General features: G+C 43.2%; 1 protein-coding gene across 4 annotated transcripts; it reads right to left on the bottom strand.

Moving 5' to 3' along the window:
* Positions 1 to 5608: 5608 nt before the first annotated feature.
* Positions 5609 to 25981, bottom strand: C16H5orf22 (chromosome 16 C5orf22 homolog). Of its 4 annotated transcripts, XM_052159373.1 has the most exons (10): positions 25804 to 25981; positions 24827 to 24972; positions 22577 to 22726; positions 15037 to 15436; positions 13641 to 13703; positions 13123 to 13244; positions 11220 to 11286; positions 9025 to 9164; positions 7794 to 7943; positions 5609 to 5977 (listed from the first exon to the last, which is right to left on the bottom strand). In XM_052159373.1, exons 1-9 carry the CDS (start codon positions 25882 to 25884, stop codon positions 7811 to 7813), a joined length of 1302 nt encoding a protein of 433 aa, XP_052015333.1. In that variant the 5' UTR covers positions 25885 to 25981; the 3' UTR covers positions 5609 to 5977; positions 7794 to 7810. The 4 variants fall into 4 exon arrangements, with proteins under 4 accessions (XP_052015333.1, XP_052015332.1, XP_052015334.1 ...); XM_052159372.1 differs by having other exon boundaries at positions 5609 to 7943; XM_052159374.1 differs by having other exon boundaries at positions 5609 to 7943; positions 24827 to 24887; positions 25804 to 25888.
* Between the last annotated feature and the right edge of the window lie 64 nt (positions 25982 to 26045).

Genomic DNA, 26045 nt, shown 5'->3' with positions numbered 1-26045 from the left:
ACCGTTTGCTGAAGAGGCTGTTTTTCTTTCAGTATATTCTGGTATCTGCATCAAAAATGAGGTGGCTGGAGCTGTGCAGGTTTATCTCGCTATCCTTTCTCATAGTCTACTGATCCACCTGTTGCTTTGTGCCAGTAGCATATTGTATTTGTTACGGTGGCTCACCTTGGAAACAGGTAAGATGATACTTGCGGTATTATTCTTTTTCTCTCAGGACTGAACTCAAGTTGTGAGGCTTAGTGGAAAGCCCTTAGCAGCTAGCTGGTCCTTCTTCTTGGCCTTCTGAATTAATTTTTAAGATTGTTTCTCCCCTCTTTCTGTGACAAATGACATTGGAATTTTGCTGGAACGGCATCAGTTAATTTAGATTGCTTTTAGTAAGCTATCCATTTCTATAATGCTAATTCTTCCAATTCATGAGCATGCTCCCCCTCTATTATCTTGTTGTCTTTTATAGATATGGGCATTTTGCCTGTATGTATGTGCAGCATGTGTGTGTGTCTGGTGCCTGTGGAGGCCAAGATGTCATTGATCCCATGAACATGAGCTACAGATGGACGCTACAGACGTCCACCATGTGGACGCTGGGAATCAAGCTCAAGTCCTCAGGAAGAGCAACCAGTGCTCACACCTGCTGAGCTAGTCCTCCAGCCCCTGCCTTTCACTTTTTTGCAAACAGGGTCGTTCTATGTAGCCCAGGATGGCCAATGAACTCAAGGATGCTTTGCTTCAGCTTCCTGAGTATTGATACTGTAGGCATGCAACCATCACGACATCTTTTCCTGTCGTTTGGAACTGATGGTCCAGAAGCATAATACAGACTCCCAAGGGCTCTCTTTGCCTATCATCCTTCGGCCTTCTTGTGAGGAGGAATGGGAGGTGTACTCATGGAAAATCTTGGAAGCTACATGTTCAAGATGGTAGTCAAAGATCAAAACAGCCAAAGCCCCAAATCCTTGTTTTAGAAGGGAGCCTACAGAACAGAGGCTATTTTGAATTTGATGAAAATTTTTATTTAGTGTGAGAGCTATTTTTCTGCTAAACTAGATAGTTGTACTTTATGTAATCAATACAGGTCTATTTCTGTACCTTATTCTGGTTATGTTTGCTGATTTGTACTGTTTTAACTAACATAATTACATATTCAGTATACAATATGTTTATTTTCGATATTTTCCTGGTTTTCCTTGCATCTTTGTTTACTCTTACATCGGAAGTTCGAAATCGGTTTCACGAGTTAAAATGAAAATGTCCTAAGTTGTATGTGGTGACCCACACCTGTCATCCCAAAGCCCGGGCGGTATAGTTAAGGTGTAGAAAGGGAAGGAGGGAGGCAGCAAGAGCTTTGTGGGACCTCTCATGGCAGAGGATGTAAAAGATGATGAAGGCGACCATCACACACCGGAGCCTGATGACCTTGGATGGCGCAAAGCTCTGAATGGCACAGGAGAAGACGGAGAAGAGCCGCTACTTGAGAAAAGCTTCCTGAAAGCCAGTGATCAAGGGACAGATGCCATTCCCAATTGTTAGCCTCCGATCTAGCCACACCAACCAGCCTGGTTGTCTGGGAGGCAACACTGGTCTGGGACACCTTCTGGCCACTTAGAGAGGGGTATTGTGGCTGTTTAGATGAGGCCTCTGACTTTCTCAGGAGGGAAGCAGACACCTCCCTGAGATCCCCGGAACAGCAGATTAGAACTAGAGTGATGGATAGAGCCCCAGTGGTCTGCAACTTTTGTCTTTGCCCCTCAGCAATAGCTGCTTTTAGTTTTTGATGCAGAGCCTTGTTATGTAGTTCTGGCTAGCCTCCAGAGCTTGATACACACACACACACACACACACACACACACACACACCAACTTCAAATACATGGTCTTTTTGCCTTGCCTGTCTCTACTTTTCAACAGTTGGAATTACAGGCACATGCTAATGTGTGGCTACCTGAATATTGTTTATATTAATATCTCATATCTTTCTGTAGTCATATCTTTATTTGTGTTATTTAATAACCTCATGAAGTTCTATTTGTGCAGATTACACTAAAGTTTAATTTGTGGGTGTCTTGCTTTGAATTATAATTATTTGAACATCCTATTTGCTGACATTTTATGACTACATGCTATTTATCTGGGAATCTTTCTAAGGCGCTCTGTGGCCTGTCTCAGCATGATATGAGATAAAAGTCAAATTTCTAGTCTATTAATACTCAAAAGCAAATAAAAAGCTTAAAAAGCTGTTATGTAGCACCTAAAATTTTATATTGAGAGAATTTCCTTTTTTGTCAGAATTTCATTTTTTCCCCCACAAAGCGAGTGTTTTTGCATCTTAGAAGGCCTAAATGACATCCTTTCTCTCTTATTTTTCTAAATATCTGTATCACCATCACCATTTCAGCCGTTGACAAGGAACAGGATTACAGCTCTGAGCAACAGCTTCCTTAAGGTGGAGTTGGTCACTCACTGGGACAACTGTGAGCTAGACTTTTGAGGCCTACTTTCAAAACGTTGCATCAGTGGATGAAGAGAGCAGAACAAATCCTTCTAGAAGATCCCATGTTCCCTCATTCACTCTTTTGGCCCAGGAAGGAGTGGAGAGGCAGAGCAAGGCTATAGCTGTGCTTCTAAGTAGATAGAACCAGCGGTGGGGAAGAAGAGCCATTGCTTCAGTAGCCAGCAATGGTCACCCAAAGTAGGATAATTTTAGGGATTTAAGGTTCATAGACACAGTTCTTGGACAATCATGTCAAAGGCTAGATTTGAAAATTTTAGGCAAAAAGATTCAAGCTGTGCCTATTTGTAGGTTGTGCTTACCTGTTTGGATCATGATTCTCATCAGGTCTTATGTCAGATCACAAAAGACCCAACCATGTATGACTATGTAAGTACAAGATTAAAAATGCTAGTGGATTGGACAAGGGGGTTCCATAGGCAGTCCCTAAAACATCACAGGCTGTTGCCAAAGCTATCAGAACTGAAAGGTAAGGCCCTGTTGCTAAAGACACAACTTTTTTTTTTTAAATTATTTATTATATGTAAGTACACTGTAGCTGTCTTCAGACACACCAAAAGAGAGTGTCAGATCTCATTATGGATGGTTGTGAGCCACTATGTGGTTGCTAGGATTTGAACTCAGGACCTCTAGAAGAGCAGTTGGTGCTCTTAACCGCTGAGCCATCTCTCAATACACAACTTTCTTCTGTCATCAAACAAGAGAAATAAAGCTGGTGTGTGGGGCAAGTGAGCCGTGTGTCTTGGGGAGCAGGCCTGGAGCAACGGTGAGGTTGACATGTCCAAACCCCCAAAACTCATCCTCGAGACTGGCAGGGGTAAGGACTGCTTCCTTCCTCTTCAGGGCCTGCAATTCCCTTCTCCACTACCATTGAGGTAGAGGCATGCAGTCTGGAGGCCAGACCACAGGTGTAACTTCCTCTCTCCCTTGAAGACATTTTCCTCAAGCACCTGGAATTCCTCTTCATGCAAATGAAGCATTCCCAGCACAGCCAGTAATTGATATTCACTCCAACCTCCCGCCCATCCCCCAATGGGATAGCCCTTATTCCCCATTAATAAAGAAGCTGTAACACTGAAAACTGTCTCAGAGGAGGCTTCTTCCCCGACAGCCCCGGCACTCAAGACAACCAGGTTCCTGCAGGCCCACCCGGCCTGGATAAGCCTGGACAGACTTTGTCACTTTCATTCCAGGCAGGCGAGCTGGTGTGCCTGAATATAGGGAAGGCAGAAGCAGAACCGGTCTGCACTGGTGCCCAGGAAGCGCCATCCCTACTGACGACTGTTCACAGTGCTAGAAGGTACTTTGCATGTTGGAGGAGAAACGCGGTCGTCAGCATCACCTGGCTACAAACCCTACAACCTACAAGGAACACCCGCTTGCAGGATATATTGTTTCAATAGTGGCACACGTGTTATGGGAGGAGTAACCAGCTACCTTTGATTGGCTTTAAGACTGTAAGATGGAAGACAAACAGGCACTGCTCAAGTGGCAAGATACCTGAGACTAAATTGGTCCCAGACCTAGGGGAAACCTTCTAGAATTCTGCTAAGGGAACAGAGCAATAAAATGACTCCTAACGATACATTGCTATACTCGTCGATCAGAGCACTGCCCAGCCCTCATCAGACAAGCTTCTTTGTGTTAATACAGAAACCCACAAGCGAGTGATGTGCAGAGTTAAAGACTTCGGTGCACTTAGCCCTCCCTCAATGGAATGTCTCCATCAACCCCCTCCCTTCAAGACTTACGGGTCTACGTGGAAGAAGCGGTGCAAAGGTGGTAAGAGTAGTGGATGACTCCAGAGAAGACTGATGCACACGTGAACTCCAGACTGTGACAGCATGCACAAGACCCGCTAAGGTTAAAAGCAGACAAAATCCCAGCACTGAGAAGACAAAGTAGGAACGAAGTCCCACCTGTTACCAAAAAGCTTTCCCTTTCTGGGAAAGGGGCGCTCGGTTTTCTCCACTGGCGAGTTACTGGGCATGGTGACGATTCTAGTGGTGGGTACCATCAAAGGGGCAGTTGGCCTACACAAAATTGACTCTGTATTTTGTGTGTGTGGCATTTTTTTTGATCTTTTTCTTTTTTTCTTTGAGAGCTAGAACATGGAGTAGGTAGATCTGGGAAGAGGTATATACAAAATATATTGTATGTAAAAATTTTTAAATGAAAGTTAAATATTAGAGAGTTGGAAAGATGGCTCAGCAGTTCTGGCTACTCTTCCATGGGACCCAGGGTTCACTGAGAACCCACACAGAGGCTCACAAGTTCCTACGGCTCCAAGTCCTGGGGACTGGACACCCTCTCTGGCCTCCATGGGCACTGAAGGCAGGTGGTGCACATATACACATGCAAGACACTAAATAATAAAAACATTAAAAATGTTAGTCAGGAGATGCCTATTTTATTAAAGTAATTTAAAAAGTTATGAATAACTATTTAAACCCCTATTCACTTTTTTCCTTATGGGACAACACCTTCCTTTTTGAATCAAGATCTCTAGTCTTAAAAATCATTTATTCATAGAACTTCAGTAAGACTTCAATATTATTTCAAAAAATCAGGATTCTGGGGCTGACATGGCTCAGTGGATGACGTGCTAGTAGTATTTATGTATTCCCTCACCGTATTTGGAATACAAATGAAGGACATGTTAGGTATCTTCCTGTTTGGAATGTGCAGATTCATATTTTACTAACCGGGTTCTTTTCAACATGTGTGTGTGTGTGTGTGTGTGTGTTACCTCAAACACTAGGATTTATATAACGGAAATGGAGTTTTTGTTCTCTTTGACTCACTATGTAGCCTAGGCTGGCCTTGAACTCATAGTAATCTTCCTTCCTTTGCTTGGGTATTGAGATTACAGGTGTGTACTGCACACCTGGATAACTGATACACTTTCATCCAATCTAGGTTAAAAAGTGATGACTCACATCACAGTCCCTGGAGTCACTGTAACCCCTCCAACAACAAAAATCAAAATGAAAACATAGCTAAAACTCTATGAAGCCCACACAATGACACTAAGATTAGCTCTATAGTTTGACCGGAAGCCCTTAAACATCCAAACACATCATTTAATTTCATTTTGCACATAGAATAATTTATTCACAGAAATGTCTAGTTACAGAATTCTTAACAGGAAAATTTCAGAATTTAACAAAACAATTTTACAATTCTGAGTTTGTAAGAACACAAACCTTTTGGGTGTCAGGAGGGGAAGCTAAACCAGGTGGTTTTGTTTCCTCAACACCAACAGGCTTTCATAGTACTGGATTTTGTAAATCTCATCAGTGCCAGGAGAATTCACCAGAGGAAGTCACGACCACTGTAGGGATGGACTATGGCTCCGCGTACCGCACCACAAGGGTAATGCGTCCTGGGGTACTAGCTGCAGTGAGGTAACTCTGACCTTGGCTCTGTGGCTCTCCAGGCACACGTGCAGGAGAAGGCTGAAAATGATCTGCGAAGAGGAAAACTGCTGTGCTCAGCAGGAGCGAGGGACGCTTTACACATCATCTTACCCTTTAAAGGTATTAGGCAGAACGAAAGTGGAGCAAAGTGCAGAAAACAGGCAAACGGAGAAATTAACTTCCACATAAGATAAAGACGGTCCTGTTCACAGCTGGGTGGGAGGGAACTCGGGTAAACAGTGGTGTCTGCAGCCACTCTCTGGGTCACCAAGGGCAAACTTGGCTCATTAACTATATGAAGCACAATCTCCAATGCATGTAGCAGAGACCACTCTCTTCTCTATGCAGTGACAGGTCTTTCAGTAAAAACTTGCACAAATCCTCCCTTCCTTTCTTCATGTATTATGAAATACATCCCCAGTGCTCTCCTCACTGCTTCAAGCAATAAGCCGCTCTTCACTCTTCTCAGTTGTCTCTGTGCACTCACGTAAGGGAGACCTACTGTGTTCAGTCACACTGTGAGAATGCTGGAGAAGGCAGCCATCCTTGGCTATATGTCAGGTCACAAATATGCCATTTTCTTATTTTCTTTCATAAAAAAGTAGGTTCATCAGAAAAAGTTATTGACCTTGATTTTTTAAAAAATATTTTTATTTATATGTTTATATGTGGGTATATACAAGTATGTGTGTGTGTGTGTGTGTGTGTGTGGTGCTGGAGGCCACAAGAGGATGCTGGAGCTATGAGGTTGTAGGCTGCCATATGAGTACCGGAAACTGAACTCCAGTCCTCTGCTAGAGTAGCAAGTGCTACTCTTAACTGCCTAGCAGCGTTCTAGCCGCTTGACTGACTGCCAAGACAATGACACTTAGTGTTTAAATGCCACCCGAGGCCCACAATGACCACCAAGGCAAACCTCCCAAAAAGCGTTTCCAGTTATCAAACACTGTAAGTAGCTGGGTGGCGGTGGTGCACGCCTTTAGTCTCAGCACTGGGGAGGCAGAGGCAGCCGGAGCTTTTGAGCTCAAGGTCAGAGTTCCAGGACTGTCAAGGATACATAGAGAAAGCTCATTTCAGAAACTCAAAACCAACCCATCAACAAACAAACAAACAAACAAACACCAAGCCAATCCAAAACAAACCCAAAACCCAAAACAAACAAGCAAAAAGAATAAAAAAAAACAAAAAAAACAAATAAAACCTACAAGGAACAACCACAAAACATTTTGTTTGATTAGGTTTACTCATCAGACCCTCTGCGTAAAAAAAAGTCTGGAGAACATTAGCAAAAGCATGGGCACAGTTCCAGCGTCCTTAGACCAGCAAGTTGCTGCAAACACTGTTACGGACTGGCAAGGATCTTTTTACGTGACTTTCATGGATGCTACTTTCTTACAAGGCCAAGGTGCCAAGAACTGACAGTATGCCAGACTCCCCTGAGGTTCTCCCTTGTTCCCGAGACTGTTCACAGGCCAGTGTTTGCTTCTCGTGTCTCCTGCAGGAGGCCAGAGCATCTTGTCTTTAACAGAAAGTGCTAAATAAACATTGGCTAAATGAATAAATTAATAAATAAATCTCATTTAATCCAAAGTCCTGCTGGGGAAAGAGGAATAAACCCTTTACAGAATTAAAGGCAGCGATGGGAAGCAAGGAAGATGACCGATAGTCTCCATCAACCTGTGTAATGGATTTGAAGCAAAAACAATAAAACCAAACAAGGCCCCACCCCCCTATCCCAAGTGTTGTATTGTTCACTGATACTTGCTTGGAGATTCAAACTATCTTCTGATTCCAACTGAGAGTTAACATAAAAAGTGCACTCTGGAAGCCCACAGACAAAAGCCCCATCGCTGTGCCAAAACTCACAGCAGCCTAGCACGGTCTCAACTCAGCGGGGACTCTTCCGAGTACACCAGGTGAGTGTCCAGGGTCCCGTACAGTGAGTGTAGCATGTCCAGGACCTTTCCCTGAATCATGTCAACTTGTTCTGGGGGACAGTAATCATCCAGACTCGACCTGGGGCCAAGAGACAAAGGGGAAGAACAGAGTGAGAATCAAGTCGTCGCGCAGAGGAGCAGCCAGTGCGCTGCCGTCAGTGAGGGGCCACGCAGGCCACTGTAGAGTCATGGCTGAGGGCTGGGAGATGCTAACCCCACATTAGGTGCTTACAAGAATTGCCCTTATTGTTTTCTAGAACATTATTCTATAGGACAGGTACAATTACTAAGGACTGGTATTTGTATTGAGACAGGATGTTGCTAAGCAGACCCCGAGGCCTTGAGCTGGTTGTGTAGACCAGGCAGGTCTCACACTTCCTGTGCCCTTCCTGCTTCTACCTCTGCCTCTGCCTCCAAGTGCCCGTTACACGCATGTGCAGCGGTGGCTGAGCTCAGGTCCTCACACTTGGGTGCAGCCACTTCACCCACAGCCATGTCCCCAGATCATCTTCAGCACGCTCGCTCACAATCCCCACACAGGTAAGAGTGCTGGATTTCAGGCTGAGGCCATTTTTTTTTCTTAAAGTTAGTTTTATGTGTTTGTATTGCATATGAGTATGCAGCCATGTGTGCCAGTGTCCAGAGTCTAGGACAGAACACCGGATACCCTTAAATTGGAGTTGGAGTTGTGAGCTATCCACTCTTGGGTGCTAGGAACAGAACTTAGGTTCTCTCTGAGAGCTGCAAAAGTTCTTCATTGCTCAGCCATCTCGTGTGTGTGTGTGTGTGTGTGTGTGTGTGTCTGTGTAGGGTGGGGGAGGGGTGGGGCCAGGGGTGGGTGGGGTTGAAGACATAACTTTAGGAGAGGTCTGTTGTTTCAGCTTTCCTAGCATCTGGATGCTACCTGCCTTCCTCACTGACAAAGATGGCAGGACAGCATCTTCCAAACTTTATCCTCTGATCCTGGTATTTCTGGCTCCTCTTTCTGGGAGTCCTGTGACAATACTGACTCCAGTCAAGTAATTTAGGATAATCTCATTTCAAACTCCTTACATTCACTGCACTGCAAAGGCCCTACTGCCACAGAGACACTCGGTCTACAGGTCCCAGAGAGCAGGGTATACAGCTTTGATGGGCTGGTATCCAGGCCATACACTTACCTTGCAATCGTCACGAGAGTAGGTTTTGGTAGACTTTTCAATAGACAATACACAGACTGCAGAAGATGCTCAATTTCTTCTTCTGTGCTTATATGATGAGGAAGTTCTGAATAATCGCAGGTTAGTCCAGCCTGGTGGACCTGACAAGAACAGAAATGTAAGATTACGCAGTGAGCTGGGGACATGGCTCAATGGTAGTGTCTGCTTAGCGTGCACTGTTCGGGAGTCACGGTCCAGACTGAAAACAAGGCTTCTAAAGGGCATTCTAGGACATCACTGATTTAAGAAGATGCTGGAGACAATGGGCAGTGAGCAGACAGTCGGATCCTTGAAGTCTATTGACCTGTGAACCAAGGTAAGCTAAAGAGCTTCACATTCAGTCAGAGACAGGATCTCAAAATAAAGGTCGTGGGACAGCGAGATGTATCAGCACTGAAAGGCTTGCTGCAAAAAGCCAGGATCTGAGTCCAATGTCAAGAACCTCCGTAAATGCAGAAGAGAACCATCTACAGTCTGACCACCAGATCTGCATCCCTGTATCCATCCATCCCCCAGACACACGGTATGCTTCAGGCAAACTTCCTTGAACACACATTTGATTATAAACCAACATTACATTTCCAATCCCTGAGTATCATGCGTCTCTCACTCTTTTTTCTTATGTTGCATGTATAGGTGTTTTGCTGTGCACCACACGTGTGCAGCGCCCTCACAGGCCAGGGGAGGGGATCGGCTCCCCCAGAACTTGAACTACAGATGGCTGTAAGCAATCTTGTGGGTGCTGGCAACTGAACCTGGGTGTGCAAGAGCAGCCGTCCTGCCAACTGCCCCAGTGTCTGTGATTCTTAACAAATTCCATTTTCAGAAAGGAGTCTGCCTTGGCACAGCAAGCATTAATCATGATATTCTTTTGCTTTTATTTTTCCCATAAGTGAGGATTAAGTTAGCAAGCATCAGCTCCGATAAAGTGGTGTGACAGCTTTCTACCCGCTAGGAAGACATTACAACCCCTCACTGATGGGACGGGAGCGGAGGGCGCAGAAGCAGAGCGCTTGGAGTCTCGGCGCCGCTTCTTAACAATCTCACAAAGGCAGTTGAGCTTTAAGTTTTGACAAAAGAAAGCATGTAGTTGAGGCTAGCCTGAAAACTGCTATTGTACCTCCATCCCCAGGGTGTGGAGACTACTGTGATCCCCTTGGCTTCAATTGAACCTTTAAATTTTTGATTTTCTCAAATTTGGAGTCAAAGAGGAAAAATATATGCTTTAAATAAAGCAATGTGAACTTAGAAATTCCAATTAGAAATATTGTTGCCTCTGCACTCGGTCTGACTGACAAACATTTAAACTCATGGACCAGATACAGTCTGTTTCTTTCTCTCTTGGTTTTTTTTTTTTTCTTTTTCCTTCTTTTTTTTTTTTTAAAGATTTATTTATTTATTTTATGTATATGAGTACACTGTAACTGTACAGATGGTTGTGAGCCACCATGTGGTTGCTGGGATTTGAACTCAGGACCTTCAGAAGAGCAGTCAGTGCTCTTAACTGCTGAGCCATCCCTCCAGCCCTCTCTCTTGGTTTTTATGATCAGGTAAGTTTTCAGAGAAAGGAAGAGTCTAAGTAAGAACTAATGGCCAGATGTGGTAGCACACCCCTTTAGTTTCAGCACTCACCACAGGAAGTTTGAGGCCAGCCTGGTCTATATAGCACGTTTCAGGTTAACCAGAGCTACCCAGTAAAAACCTTGCCACAAAACAGGAGAAAAAAAAAAATCAACGAGTGGATGAAATTTGAAATTCTAGACTGACTTATGGAAGGTAAGGTTGACTGAATTATCAATAAGCACAGTAAAAAATCAACCAACCAACCAACCAGTGATAGCATCTGGACATGGTGGTGCATGCCTGAAATACCAATACTGGGAGGTGGGGTTTTACAGGCCACAGGCTCCATGGGACCCTGTCTCAAATTACAGTAAGAGTAACAATAAGACTCAATAGTACCTCTGCTTCTTAGACAAAGTAAGGATCTTTTTGCTAGAAAAATATTTTTAAAATTCTTGTTTCTAAAAACTATATATATTATTACTAAATTTTTAAAAATAATTCAGAGAGCAGTAACATGAACATAATGAACCAGTTTAACAGAAATTTTTTACCTGTATAAAGCATCAATTTTACAAAGATTAAATATTTACCATTTCATAGTCTGGTACTTCCATCCGGTTTTTCAAACTCTGTACGAGTGGGACTAGTGATTCCATTCTGGAAAAGAGCCACCAGTCATTAAATACAAGAACATTGAGTAGAATCAGCATCAAATGGTATCCTAGATATAACTTTACCATGGATTGGGGTTAGGAGTTGTGCTGGAGTTTTGTGTCAACTTGACACAAGCTAAAGTCATTTGAGGGGAGAGAACCTCTATAGAGAAAACGTCTCCATAAGACCAGGCTGTGGGCACGCCTGCAGGGCAGCTTCTTAATTAGTGAGCGAAGGGGGAGGGCCCAGCCCACTGTGGGTGCTGCCACCTCTGGGCTGGTGCTCCTGAGTTCTGAAAGAAAGCAGGCTGAGTAAGCCTCAGGGAGCAAGCCAGTAAGCAGCACCCTCAGGGCCCCTGCATCAGCTCCTGCCTCCAGGCCCCTGCGCTGCTTGAGCTCCTGTCCTGACTTGCTTCGCTGTGAAGTGCAGGCCAACCTCCATAAACCCTTTCTCCCCACATGCTTTGGGCATGGCGTTTCAGCACAGCAGCTGTCACCTACAGGTTGGCTTCAGCGTAGAGGGGACTGCTGTGACAGACCTGAACAAGCTGCTTTTGGAAGGACCTGGCAACTTTGGGCTGGAAAAGCCACTGAGCACTCAGTGTGATGTTCTGTCGGCGCTAGGAAAATAAGATCACTGAGGACACTGCAGATGATGAGGGAAGCAAAGATTCTACTGGGCATTTGTGTGAAGAATCTGTGGGGTCTGGTCAGCAGAAGCTGGAGACTCAGCTGTGATTAATAAGAGACCAGGAACACTAAAATAAAGCTTTTGCTTTATTGGGACACTTAGTGCTGGTTAGATCACTGAGAAATTAGTGGTGATTAAGAGAAGACCAGCATCACGGAGTTGAAATCTTCTGGAAAGTGTTTCCCGAGGGTCAGCACATAGAAACTGTTCCAGACACGGCCAAGGTTGTACCTTGTGCTGGCAGCTGAACTTGGTAGTGCAAGGATCACTCAGGTGGTGCTGGCTTTGAAGGTATTAAAGGGGTCATGGAGAGTATCTGACACTTGGCACTGTGTGGCAGGGCTGGAGTCCTTGAAGAGAGCCCAGGAGAGGCTACTGGTGAAAGTGCAGCCCAGCTGCAGCAGGGACCCCAGCAGCTGTGGAGATGCCAGTGTCGTGGAATGCCCAGATCTGCAGCAGCAGTGGCGTGGAGCCTAGAGGGCAAACTGTGTGCTGCCGGAGAAGCGACCCTTGGAGGAGCCCAGAAGGTTGTGAGTGTAGCCCTGGCTAGCCTGGAATTCAGATATCCTCTTGTCTCTGTCCCAAGAGCTAGGATTAACGTGCACCACTTCACTTGACAGTCTTTCAAACAAAATTTAATATAATTACTATTTTTACTGTTATTTTAGAAAAAAAACCTTTATTTCATAAAGCCCGGGGTAAGCTTGTAACTCAATATACAGATGATATTCTACTCCCAATTTTCCTGTCTCTACCTCCAAATCCTTTGACAGATCCAAATCCTTTGACAGAGAGCACATAAATAATACTCAATAAAAGCTGGAAGCCAGGAGTCAACCCTGTGTATTGTCTTTAGTTACGGTGTGGGAAATGATCTTTCACTGACTCTTGTGTTCACCAACTGAGCCAGGCTGGGTGGCCAGTGAACTGCAAGCAGACTCTCCCTCCACCTCCCTAGAGTCACGGAGCCTGGCTTTTTAAATAGCTGCTCAGGATCGGAACTCGGATCCTCATGGTGCTATAGCAGGCACTCTGAGTAAGCAGTCCCCCTAAGCCTTCTCATTGAAAACAGCAATTCATCCACCAAGTTTGGAAATGCATTTAGAGTGGAAAACTCATGATTTGGGGAGAAAAGGTTTAGGGTCTCACCCAGGGTTTGAAGCCCAGCCCCGTACAGTTTCTTCACTATCACCGTCACACAAATCAGCAAAAACGGCTTCTAAATCTTCTAACTGATGGGTTCGGGCATCAACAACATCTACCAAATCTTCCTTTAAAAACATTGAAGAAAAACTGAGGTTAAGGTTACTCCTTCAAAAAACAAACACAAAAAACAAACAAACAAAATAACCTAAGAAAAATACTATTATGCTGAAAATACCAGTTCACTTAGCTACACACACACACACACACACACACACACACACACACACACACACACACACGCACACACCTACCCACCCCATGTGTATATCTATGAGCACATACATAACCCTGATAGTTGAGAACATTGAAATAAGCCACAAGATGTCATCGGAGCCTGGCAAGGTGGTCCACATTTGCAATCCCAGCTCCCAGGAGGCTGGGTTTGAGGCCAGCTAGAGCCACAGACTCTCTGTAAACAGAAGTACAGCAGGATTCAGTGGTAGATAAGGTGTGGAGCTTACCTCAGAAAGGTTACTATCGGGCTTTTTAAACTGGTAAAGCTCCTGGAGAATCTTGTACTCTTCCTGTAAGAGAAAACACCCCCCCCCCCCCCAGGTTAGGGGTGTCCAACAATGTCTGTGATACAAGGGGCCATCCTAGACAACATCCAAAGGTTTGTCTGAGGGAACTGTACACTTTATTTTTGTATTATAAATAGGCATATTGTACTCTTTAGATTTCCAAAGCAGACCTAATTTATCAGGACAAGTTTATCCAGCTGGGCATAATACGGCATAAAAATTAGCTAATATTTGGTAATTTCCAATACCATTACCATTATGTGATTGGCTATATCCCATGATCTAAACAGACTTCAGCTGTTTATGGGAGACATACATTTCTTCAATGACAATGACAGAAGACTCTCATGTGTACTGTGCAGCTACTTTCCTAGCAACAAAGAGTACAAAGCCATGCTGGCCTGCAGAATGGCAGACACAGACCCTGAGTAAAAGAAACCGATAAACAGAACTCCTGACAACACAGCTAGTCAGCGCCATATGCAGGTGGCTGCATCGGGCCTCTAAATGTGTGAGGTCCTACACTGCGGCCCGTCTTCTGGGCTTTGCTGACTAGAACAATCCTATGAACCGGGGTTGACTCAAGCACTTTATAGCTCTGGAGGGTGAGCCCAGACCCTGAGCGCGGCAGGCAAGCACTCTAGTCCTGAGGCACACCCTTACCAGGCCAGGAGTGACTGCCTATGCTGCAAGTCAGAAAGACAAGTACCTTCCTCAGGATGACACAGTTGGCAAGCAACAGCTGCAAGAAATTGGAATTACCTGTCGTCATTTTTATTCGAGACAGGGTTTCATGTAGCACAGGCTGGATGTGAACCCATGATCTCCTTTATCTCTTATATCTAAGTGTTGGCGTTGCAAGTATGGCCATTATGTCTTGTCCTGTTGTCTTTGTTTATATTAAAAATAAAGCTAGGCCAGTGAGATAGGTCAGAGGGTACAGGTGGCTGCCACCAAGCTGACTTTGAAAAGTTGTCCTCTGACCTCCACATGTACGCTGTAGCATGTGCCACCCCCTAAAAAATAAATTTGTGTAATAATTAATAAAAAATACAGTTAGTAAATTATACAGTATAATGCAGGTTGGGTATCTTTATCTGAGATGCTTGGAAGCAGAAGTCCTATCAAATTAATTCTTTCAGATTTTGGAGTATCTGAGGACTTTATAGATGTACTGCATCATGGTTCATAGAAAGTTCTGGATTTTGAAGTAGTTTAGATTATATGTGGCAGAAAACCTGGTATTGCCCGGCTGTGTGCAGAACGCTTGCTATGTGTACTCCAGAGACATGCTATGCAACTGCCAACGTCTATGTTTTCAGACAAGCACATTTACCTGAGTGAACATTTCTTTGAAGGGGTTTTTGACGGAAAAAAAATCCAAGTCAATATCTAAAACAAACGCATCTCCTGTCTTCAGTATGTCCAGGATCTCTGCAGCGCTGGCTGCGCGCTGGCTCTGCTGACTTCCAGAACATGAGCAGGACGGCGCTTGGCAAGCATGGTCACTTCTTAGTGTCACTGCGTCCCCATCAGCTGCGGCAGGGCTCTCACCACCTCCCAGTGCCAGCTTGGGCTTCTTTGTAGAAGACACAGAGTCACTGTCATCTTGACTGCTACCGAGTTTGTAAGGTTCTACCATAATCACATCTAACTGTAAGGGCTTTTGGTTCTCTAGCTGATCTTCAGGTACAAACAGACCATCACTTAGGAAGTAATAATCTGTGCTTGTAACCCTGGACCAAAGGAAAAAATACTGTAAGGAATGAGCACGTGAGCTGACATTATACTGTGACACCGTAGACATACGACACATGACAAGGACAAGGGGCTTTAACCCCTGCACTTTGTCTCCAGGAATCAGCTTTCTCCATATTCTGAGCTGGCACACCACGGCCTGAAGGAAAGACTACCATGCTTTTTGCATCCACCTTGCAGCTAGGTATGGTCGCCATAGGACTTCTGGTCAGTGATTGTGACAGAACAGGTGATGGCGCAGTGCTCTCCCTGTCCCTGCTGACCAGGCATGACCATGAAAGTCCTCTGAGGACTCAGGTCGGGGAACATGAAGATAGGGAGTCAGTTGCGCTTACTCATGTCTATAATCTCAGAGCCTGGGAAGCTAAGGCAGGGCTGGTGCAAGGATGAGGTTATCCTAGGCTACAAAGTAGGACATGCGGACGCACGTATGCACAAGTATGGATGCGTGCGCACGTGCATGAGCGCCCACACACGAAAGGCAAGACAAAGCAGACAGAAAGAGCTAGAACTGGACATTTGCTCTACAGGCGTGCTGTATGTATGTGCAGGAGCACATGGGTCGCATGGAGCTGGACACACAGGCGTGCGAGCTTCCTGAACATGGGTGCTGAGACCCCAACTCAGTCCTCTGATAGAGCAATAGTGCTCCTACTGCTGAGCCCCTTCTCCAGCCCTCATCTTCTCTTTCTTTTGTAAAGAGACATAGTGTGACCATGGTGCTCAGGGCGGTGCCTAACTCTGGTGCTCAAGCCATCTTGCCTCGGCAGCCCAAGACCCTTGGACAACATGCATAAGTAGGTGAGATTTCTGATCTAGAAAGAGTGGTATGTTTTCAGTCTTTTGACTATATTATGTCTTGGTGAGGACTTAGAACACACATTCAAATATATTTTTCAGAGGCATGCTCTACTACATGAAAATAATGTATTTCTCACCTGTCTGCACTTAACATACACAGCTTTAAATTTACTTGAGAAGACAGGGTCTTACATAGCCTAGACTGACCAGAAACTGATTCTCCTGTCTCCACCTCCTGAGTGCTGGCATTCTGGGCATGTACCAACATATGTGGTATATGTGCCGGGCACTGAGTCTGGGCCTTCAAGCATTCTAACCAAAGACCCAACCAAGGCCCTACCCCAGCCCTACAGCTACGAAAGTATAAAGACAGTTTTCAAAACAGACCAATGACATAAAAAAGGAAGTCCAAGCTTGTTAAAAACTAACATCCTAATGAAGACAGACTGTAACTCCACCCTAAATTTATAGTCCATGTGTGGTTATGTAAGCTAGTGTATGCACACGGAAGCCAGAGGTCAACCTGGGGGTCATTCCCCGAGTGTCTTCAACCTTGGTTTTGAGTCTTTTGCTGGTCTGGGGCTCACAAGAAGCCTGTGGGCCACACAGATCTACATGTCTGTCTCCTCAGAACTGGCATTAGACATATGTGCTACATGCCTAGCTTTGTCATATAGATTCTGGAATCAAACTCAGGTCCTCATGCTTGCATTATAAGCACTTTACCACCTTAGTTATCTTCACACCTTATCATCTTTTTAATGAAGCAAATTTCACCTTTCCTATTTCTGTAAATAAATAAACTCAGATTCAAGGCTATATGCAATTGGCTGTTCACACATGCTTACTTGGTGGATTAACTAACACCATGAGGCAAACAAAGTATTCTCCAAACTGTTATTATGCATTGAATTTCCAAAAATATCTATCTGCTGTGTGCCAGAATAAGACCCTGTCTCAGAAAAACCCATAGCGGTTGTGTGATGCATGTCTTTAATCCCAGCACTTGGGAGGCACATCTCTGTGAGTTCAAGTTTAGCTTGGTCTCCACAGAGAGTTGTGGGCAATGCAAGTGAGAACCCGTCTCAAAGAAAAAACCAAACAGCTCTCACACATATATATCCCAATCAAGCTGGGCACAGCGGTTCACACCATTACTCCCAGCATTTGGGAGACAAAAGGGCTGTTGTAGTCTGTCAGTTAACAGCAGCAACAAAAACCTATGAAATGGTTTGATTTTATAGGTTCTATTTGGTCCACTCAACATACTGAACTCACTCTCATACAGACCAATATTATGTACAATATTTGTTGCATGTTGAATTCTAAGTTCGTTAAAAATTATATAGTAAGTATGATTTTTATAAATCCAGATGATGCTACTCACATAAAAGACAAAAACACATACCAAAGGTAATACTGTCATACAAATGGAAACAGAAACAAAGGGAACAATTTTGATTATCTGTTAGGGCCCAGAAAGTTATCTGTATATTCATAAAGAGTTCCTCTTATCCTAAGAAGTTAGACCTTGACTGCTGCTTCTAAATACGACTCTGTAGTAGCACAGGCTAGAGGGCAGACTCTGCAGTAGCACAGGCTAGAGGGCAGAGACTCTGCAGTAGCACAGGCTAGAGGGCAGACTCTGCAGTAGCACAGGCTAGAGGGCAGAGACTCTGCAGTAGCACACGATAGGGGAATTGGTTAAGTACTGCACAAAAAAAAAAAAAAAGATACACATATAGCTCCAATCAGAGGACATAATAATTTAACTTAGTTAGATTAAATACCAAAAATCACACCAATAAATGCAAAACCTAAATAAGCCCAGACACTGACTTATCAAAAATGAAAACAGGGGCTGGAGAGGTGGCTCAGCAGTTAAGAGCACTGACTGCTCTTCCAGAGGTCCTGAGTTCAATTCCCAGCAACTACATGGTGGCTCACAACCATCTGTAATGGGATCTGATGCATTCTTCTGGTGTGTCTGAAGACAGCTATAGTGTACTCATCATATATATAAAATAAATAAAATCTTTAATAAAAAAATGAAAACAAACCCAGTGAATTTTGTTGTTTCTGTTTGTTTGAGACAGGGTCTTATGTAGCCTCTGCTGGCCTCAGACCCACTACGAGGCTAAGGATGACCCTGAACTTCCTGTCTCTAACTCCAGATGGCTAGGACTATAGATATGCACCCCAACTCTCACATGAACTTACGTTTTTTTCTTTCAGTGCTATGACTTGAATGCAGGGCTGTGGGCATGTTAGGAAGGTGATCTACTACTGAGCTACACCTAACTAACACAGGGTCTCCTCTACAGTACAAGCTGACTCGTAACTTTGAGCACGCGCCTATGTCAGCCTCTCAAGGTCTGCGATTACAGGTGTGTGCTACTCCTCTGCCTGGCTCACTTCTAACAGTTAAATTCAACACACTGTAGCTGCTTTAGGAGCAGAAAAAAAATACACCACTGGTTATATAGTACTACATAGCTATGGTTATATAGTACTGCACAGCTATGGCTATATAGTACTGCACAGCTATGGTTATATAGTACTGCACAGCTATGGTTATATAGTACTACATAGCTATGGTTATATAGTACTGCACAGCTATGGTTATATAGTACTGCACAGCTATGGTTATATAGTACTACATAGCTATGGTTATATAGTACTGCACAGCTATGACTATACAGTACTGCACAGCTATGGTTATATAGTACTGTACAGCTATGGTTATATAGTACTGCACAGCTATGGTTATACAGTACTGCACAGCTATGGTTATATAGTACTGCACAGCTATGGTTATATAGTACTGCACAGCTATGGTAATATAGTACTGCACAGCTATGGTTATATAGTACTGCACAGCTATGGTTATATAGTACTACATAGCTATGGTTATATAGTACTGCACAGCTATGGTTATATAGTACTGCACAGCTATGGTTATATAGTACTACATAGCTATGGTTATATAGTACTGCACAGCTATGGCTATACAGTACTGCACAGCTATGGTTATATAGTACTGTACAGCTATGGTTATATAGTACTGCACAGCTATGGTTATACAGTACTGCACAGCTATGGTTATATAGTACTGCACAGCTATGGTTATATAGTACTGCACAGCTATGGTTATATAGTACTGCACAGCTATGGTTATATAGTACTGCACAGCTATGGTTATATAGTACTGCACAGCTATGGTTATATAGTACTACATAGCTATGGTTATATAGTACTACACAGCTATGGTTATATAGTACTGCACAGCTATGGTTATATAGTACTGCACAGCTATGGTTATATAGTACTGCACAGCTATGGCTATACAGTACTGCACAGCTATGGTTATATAGTACTGTACAGCTATGGTTATACAGTACTGCACAGCTATGGTTATATAGTACTGCACAGCTATGGTTATATAGTACTGCACAGCTATGGTTATATAGTACTGCACAGCTATGGTTATATAGTACTGCACAGCTATGGTTATATAGTACTGCACAGCTATGGTTATATAGTACTGCACAGCTATGGTTATATAGTACTGCACAGCTATGGTTATATAGTACTACATAGCTATGGTTATATAGTACTGTACAGCTATGGTTATACAGTACTGCACAGCTATGGTTATATAGTACTGCACAGCTATGGTTATATAGTACTGCACAGCTATGGTTATATAGTACTGCACAGCTATGGTTATATAGTACTGCACAGCTATGGTTATATAGTACTGCACAGCTATGGTTATATAGTACTGCACAGCTATGGTTATATAGTACTGCACAGCTATGGTTATATAGTACTACATAGCTATGGTTATATAGTACTGCACAGCTATGGTTATATAGTACTGCACAGCTATGGTTATATAGTACTACATAGCTATGGTTATATAGTACTGCACAGCTATGGTTATACAGCACTGCACAGCTATGGTTATATAGTACTACATAGCTATGGTTATATAATACCACACAGCTATGGTTATACAGCACTGCACAGCTATGGTTATATAGTACTACATAGCTATGGTTATATAGTACTGCACAGCTATGGTTATACAGCACTGCACAGCTATGGTTATATAGTACTACATAGCTATGGTTATATAATACCACACAGCTATGGTTATATAATACCACACAGCTATGGTAATATAGTACTGCACAGCTATGGTTATATAGTACTGCACAGCTATGGTTATATAGTACTACATAGCTATGGTTATATAGTACTGCACAGCTATGGTTATACAGCACTGCACAGCTATGGTTATATAGTACTACATAGCTATGGTTATATAGTACTGCACAGCTATGGTTATACAGCACTGCACAGCTATGGTTATATAGTACTACATAGCTATGGTTATATAATACCACACAGCTATGGTTATACAGCACTGCACAGCTATGGTTATATAGTACTACATAGCTATGGTTATATAGTACTGCACAGCTATGGTTATACAGCACTGCACAGCTATGGTTATATAGTACTACATAGCTATGGTTATATAATACCACACAGCTATGGTTATATAATACCACACAGCTATGGTAATATAGTACTGCACAGCTATGGTTATATAGTACTGCACAGCTACGGTTATATAGTACTACATAGCTATGGTTATATAGTACTGCACAGCTATGGTTATACAGTACTGCACAGCTATGGTTATATAGTACTGCACAGCTATGGTTATATAGTACTGCACAGCTATGGTTATAAAGTACTGCACAGCTACGGTTATATAGTACTGCACAGCTATGGTTATATAGTACTCACAGCTATGCTTATATAGTACTGCACAGCTATGGCTATATAGTACTGCACAGCTATGGTTATATAGTACTGCACAGCTACGGTTATATAGTACTGCACAGCTATGGTTATATAGTACTGCACAGCTATGGCTATAAAGTACTGCACAGCTATGGTTATATAGTACTGCACAGCTATGGTTATATAGTACTGCACAGCTACGGTTATATAGTACTGCACAGCTATGGTTATATAGTACTGCACAGCTATGGTTATATAGTACTGCACAGCTATGGTTATAAAGTACTGCACAGCTATGGTTATATAGTACTGCACAGCTATGGTTATATAGTACTCACAGCTATGGTTATATAGTACTGCACAGCTATGGCTATATAGTACTGCACAGCTATGGTTATACAGTACTGCACAGCTATAGTTATACAGTACTGCACAGCTATGGCTATATAGTACTGCACAGCTATGGTTATACAGTACTGCACAGCTATGGTTATACAGTACTGTACAGCTATGGTTATACAGTACTGTACAGCTATGGTTATATAGTACTACACAGCTATGGTTATACAGTACTGTACAGCTATGGTTATATAGTACTGCACAGCTATGGTTATATAGTACTACACAGCTACGGTTATACAGTACTGTACAGCTATGGTTATATAGTACTGTATAGCTATGGTTATATAGTACTGTACAGCTTTGGTTATATAGTATTGCACAGCTATGGTTATATAGTACTGCACAGCTATGGTTATATAGTACTGCACAGCTATGGTTATATAGTACTGTACAGCTATGGTTATATAGTACTGTACAGCTATGGTTATATAGTACTGCACAGCTATGGTTATATAGTACTACACAGCTATGGCTATAAAGTACTTATAGTACTGCACAGCTATGGTTATACAGTACTGCACAGCTATGGTTATATAGTACTGCATAGCTATGGCTATATAGTGCCACACAGCTATGCTTATATAGTACTGCATAGCTATGGTTATACAGTATTGCACAGCTATGGCTATACAGTACTGCACAGCTATGGTTATATAGTACTGCATAGCTATGGCTATATAGTGCCACACAGCTATGCTTATATAGTACTGCATAGCTATGGTTATATAGTACTGCATAGCTATGGCTATATAGTGCCACACAGCCATGGTTATATAGTACTGCACAGCTATGGTTATATAGTACTACACAGCACCACTGGTTATATTGGCACTACAAAGGCTAGTTTAACCAGCAATGGAATTTAAGTTCCAGGGAATGTTATTTAAAACAAAGCAAAAACAATTTAACCAGTAACCAGTATAAGGACTACGTGAAGGAGATCAACAGATTTAAAACTCTGTTTCTGATGATTTAAGAACTATTTTTGGAGGGACTGGGGCTTACCATAACTCTGCAGTAGGAAATTACTACAGGAATCCAAAGTATAATGAAAAGAATTCAAATCCTTCCATACTCATTGAAAATGAGGAAATTACCTGATGGTTGTGGTAGAAATGTCTTTGCCTACTAAGAAGTGGTGTTTGCCCTCTCTGATTTGCTGGGCCCACATGGGATGAAGCCAGATTACTTGAGAAAAATGGCCAGCATAAACTGCAGGCATAATCCAATTTTCAATACTCAGTTCTCTGGAAAAAACAAAACAAAACAAACAGAAACATTAAAATATTAATGAGTGATTTTCCCCAAACATTTTAAGACAGTAGGTTGTAAAAGTATGGTCCCGTGGGGAGTTCCCAAGACTATCAGGTTAAAGCTATTTTCATTGAAATACTATTTTCCATTTGCTGCAAGAACACTTGCACTGACTGCACACAAGCATTGGATCTGTATCCTAAGAGCCACACCCTGCCAGGTCTTTTAGTTACTACATGTTTTGTAACTAGCAATTGCCCTTGTCCAAAGGTAGTTTACTGAAGAATGTTCTCAGCTTTATTAATTCTTGCTCCTAAGTAGATATTTTAAAATATTCTGTGAAGCAAAAAGAGGACCACACCAACACTGCTATAGACTGTGAAGCACAACAGTCGCTTCAAGGAAAAGCACCAAGGGATGAGCTGTGACATGAGTGTAATTTTTTCTTTGAAAGATCAATTAACTGTGGTTATTTAAAGGTGGGGCTGAACTGCTGGATTCTGTATTCCAGTTAAGTTTTTAGATGCCGGTGGAGTCTTGGTGGAGGATCAAAGAATAGTTATATTACTTATCGGAATTAGTATTGAAAATACTATCTCGTTTTCTAATCACTTTTGTAAGAGCATGAATTTTCATCATAAACTTCAACCAAAATGACATATAGCTCCGGACTGCATGAACCGGATAGAGAGCCAGGCCTTTAATCCCAGCACTGGGGAGGTAGGAGGATTTCTGAGTTCGAGGCCAGCCTTGTCTACAGAGTGAGTTTCAGGACAGCCAGGGCTACACAGAGAAACCCTGTCTTGAAAAACCAACCAAACAAAAAAATGGATGGATAGTCCAGGTGCCATTTACAAGGGCAAAAATTAAAGAAATCTTAAAAAATTTAAATAATGCCACACGACTTTATAAATTTACCTTTTTTAAGTAAGAAAACTTGCTTATGTAGACATAATTTTATAGTGAACATTTACAAATTTCATTTTTAATTTTAAGTAAACATATATAACTCAGTATTTCCAAGGCTTGATATTTAAGAGAATAAAAGAATGCAGACTCTTACACATGGTGGCATATGCATACAGTCCCTGTATGCACTGGGAGGAGGAAGCAGAGTACAAGGTCAGCCTTGGCTATATTAACAAGTTGATCCCCAACAACTGGAGTGGGGAGACGGGGTGGGGGTGGGACTATAGCCTGACTGGAATCTGTTCCCCAACAGGGTTGCCTGTTTGGACTCAGTGAGAGAGTGTCTTAGTCAGGGTTTGTATTCCTGCACAAAAATCATGACCAAGAAGCAAGTTGGGGTGGAAAGGGTTTATTCAGCTTACACTTCCACATTGTTGTTCCTCACCAAAGGAAGTCAGGACTGGACCTCAAGCAGATCAGGAAGCAGGAGCTGATGCAGAGGCCATGGAGGGATGTTACTTACTGGCTTGCTTAGCTTGCTTTCTTATAGAATCCAAGACTATCAGCCCAGGGATGGCACCACCCACAAAGGACCCCCCCACCCCAAATCACAAATTGAGAAAATGTCTTATAGCTGGATCTCATGGAGGCACTTCCTCAACTGAAGCTCCTTTCTCTGTGATAATTCCAGCCTGTGTCAAGTTGACACACAAAAACCAGCCAGTACACTAAGATATTAGTTATCAAGGGCAGGAATGGGTGGCGGTTTGAATAAGAATGGACCCAAAGACTCACATGAACGAATGCCTAGAGAGGGGCCTCTATTAATCCAATCAAGATAATCCCCCACAGGCAAGCCCTATAGTCCACTTCTCAGGGAATTCTAGATTCTGCTAAGAATCCTGACAACACTTAATCATAAAGAGGCTTCAATGTAGCCCTGGCTGTCCTCAAACTGTAATTCTTCTGCCTCAGCGTTCCAAGGGCTAGGATCAAAGGTATCAGCTACTGCACCTTTTGGCTCTTTTTGTGGGTCAAAAAAAATGTTCTAAATAAAAATGTAAAAGGTAAGCAAGCAAGCAAACAAATAACCTAAACATGAGTGTAGCAAAGACTATTTTTTTATCATCTGCTATCCATTGTATTTCAAATACATAAAATATGATAAAAATAAATCATGTTACCCAAAGAGTGCTTCTTTATCAAACACAGTGTCTGCTGGCATATTCACAGGAATAAGGAGGTCTGGGTGGGAGTCAAAATGTAAAAAACTTATATTACTGTCAGGAAGATGCTTCGAACCTATGGCCCGGTATATGAAAGGCAGAACCTGTAACAGAGAGAGACATACACACACACACACTGAGAATTGCACACTGTCAAGTGCAGACAGAACAACAACAAAACAAAAAACTGCACCAAGTTGAAGTGCATCAAGTTGTTACACGTGGGAAAATAATAATAAAAAAATCTTTACCATCAATGGTTCTGATGATAATCTCCACCTTTATTAACCAACAGCCCAGAACCACTCACTCTAGCATTAAACTGTGTTCCAAGTACTCAGTTTTAGGGCATTTTCTGTCTCTTTAGGATGGTGGGGCTGGACTAGATGGCTTTCCCCTCCTACACGCTATACATCCAAGTTTACTAGCAAATTAAAAAGCACAGAGCAACCCAAAGTCGGGTTTGTCTCAGAGATCGACTTCCTTTCCTCCGTTAGCTCTATCAGTAAAAAAACTTTTTCCCACTTTCTCCTGGGGGAAGGGGTTGAGCCCAAGGTCTCACTGTACCACTGAGCCTCACTCTTGATCCCTTTTGTTTTATATCCAGAGACCCTCCATGGGTCCTATAAACAAATCTAGACTTGCTTGGTCGTCTTCCTAAGTCTACTTACGGTACCGGTACCCTGCCATTTAAAACGTTAATAAACGCTGAAGGCTCACGTCTTCAGCAACGGCCCTATAACACGAGCTACGATTACTGTCCCTATTTCACAGCCGAGGGTTCAGGTCGTAGCTAACCCTCTCCTTAAACCGTAGGATGATGACGTTGGTAAGGGACCGACTGCAGCCAGCATTAGGGGCTGGTCAAGTCTCTGCAGGCTGCCGGGGTTCGAATCCCTCCTGCCAGGGCTCGGTGGCTTGTGTCGCCCGCTCACCTCCTGGTGATCCTCCACCACCCACACCGGAAGCTTGGAGTAGCGCCTGAGGCGCGCGCGGTGGCCCCTGGTGTCACTCATGACTCCGCGAGACTCCCGAGACACCCGGGAGAGGAGCCCGGCACTTCCAAGCCGCGCGCACCACAGCTCGCTCGCGGCGGAAACGCGCGCTCACCCGGTTGCGCTTCCGGATTGGAGGACGACAAGGTGGAAGGGAGGGGGTGACAATTGTACCCAATGTC

Source organism: Apodemus sylvaticus, chromosome 16 (assembly GCF_947179515.1).
Source record: "Apodemus sylvaticus chromosome 16, mApoSyl1.1, whole genome shotgun sequence".
Classification (NCBI taxonomy): domain Eukaryota; kingdom Metazoa; phylum Chordata; class Mammalia; order Rodentia; family Muridae; genus Apodemus; species Apodemus sylvaticus.
This window is presented reverse-complemented; position numbering and strand designations above follow the sequence as displayed.

Bases quoted from the DNA above. Each gene is read 5' to 3' on its own strand.
- C16H5orf22 (XM_052159372.1), bottom strand. From the start codon at position 25,884: ATGAGTGACACCAGGGGCCACCGCGCGCGCCTCAGGCGCTACTCCAAG. The intron at 11,287-13,122 runs GTGAGACCCTAA...GCTCTTTTCCAG, and splicing joins GGCTGGGCTTCAAACCCTGG to AATGGAATCACTAGTCCCAC. The intron at 9,165-11,219 runs GTAAATATTTAA...TGTTCTTGTCAG, and splicing joins AAGTACCAGACTATGAAATG to GTCCACCAGGCTGGACTAAC.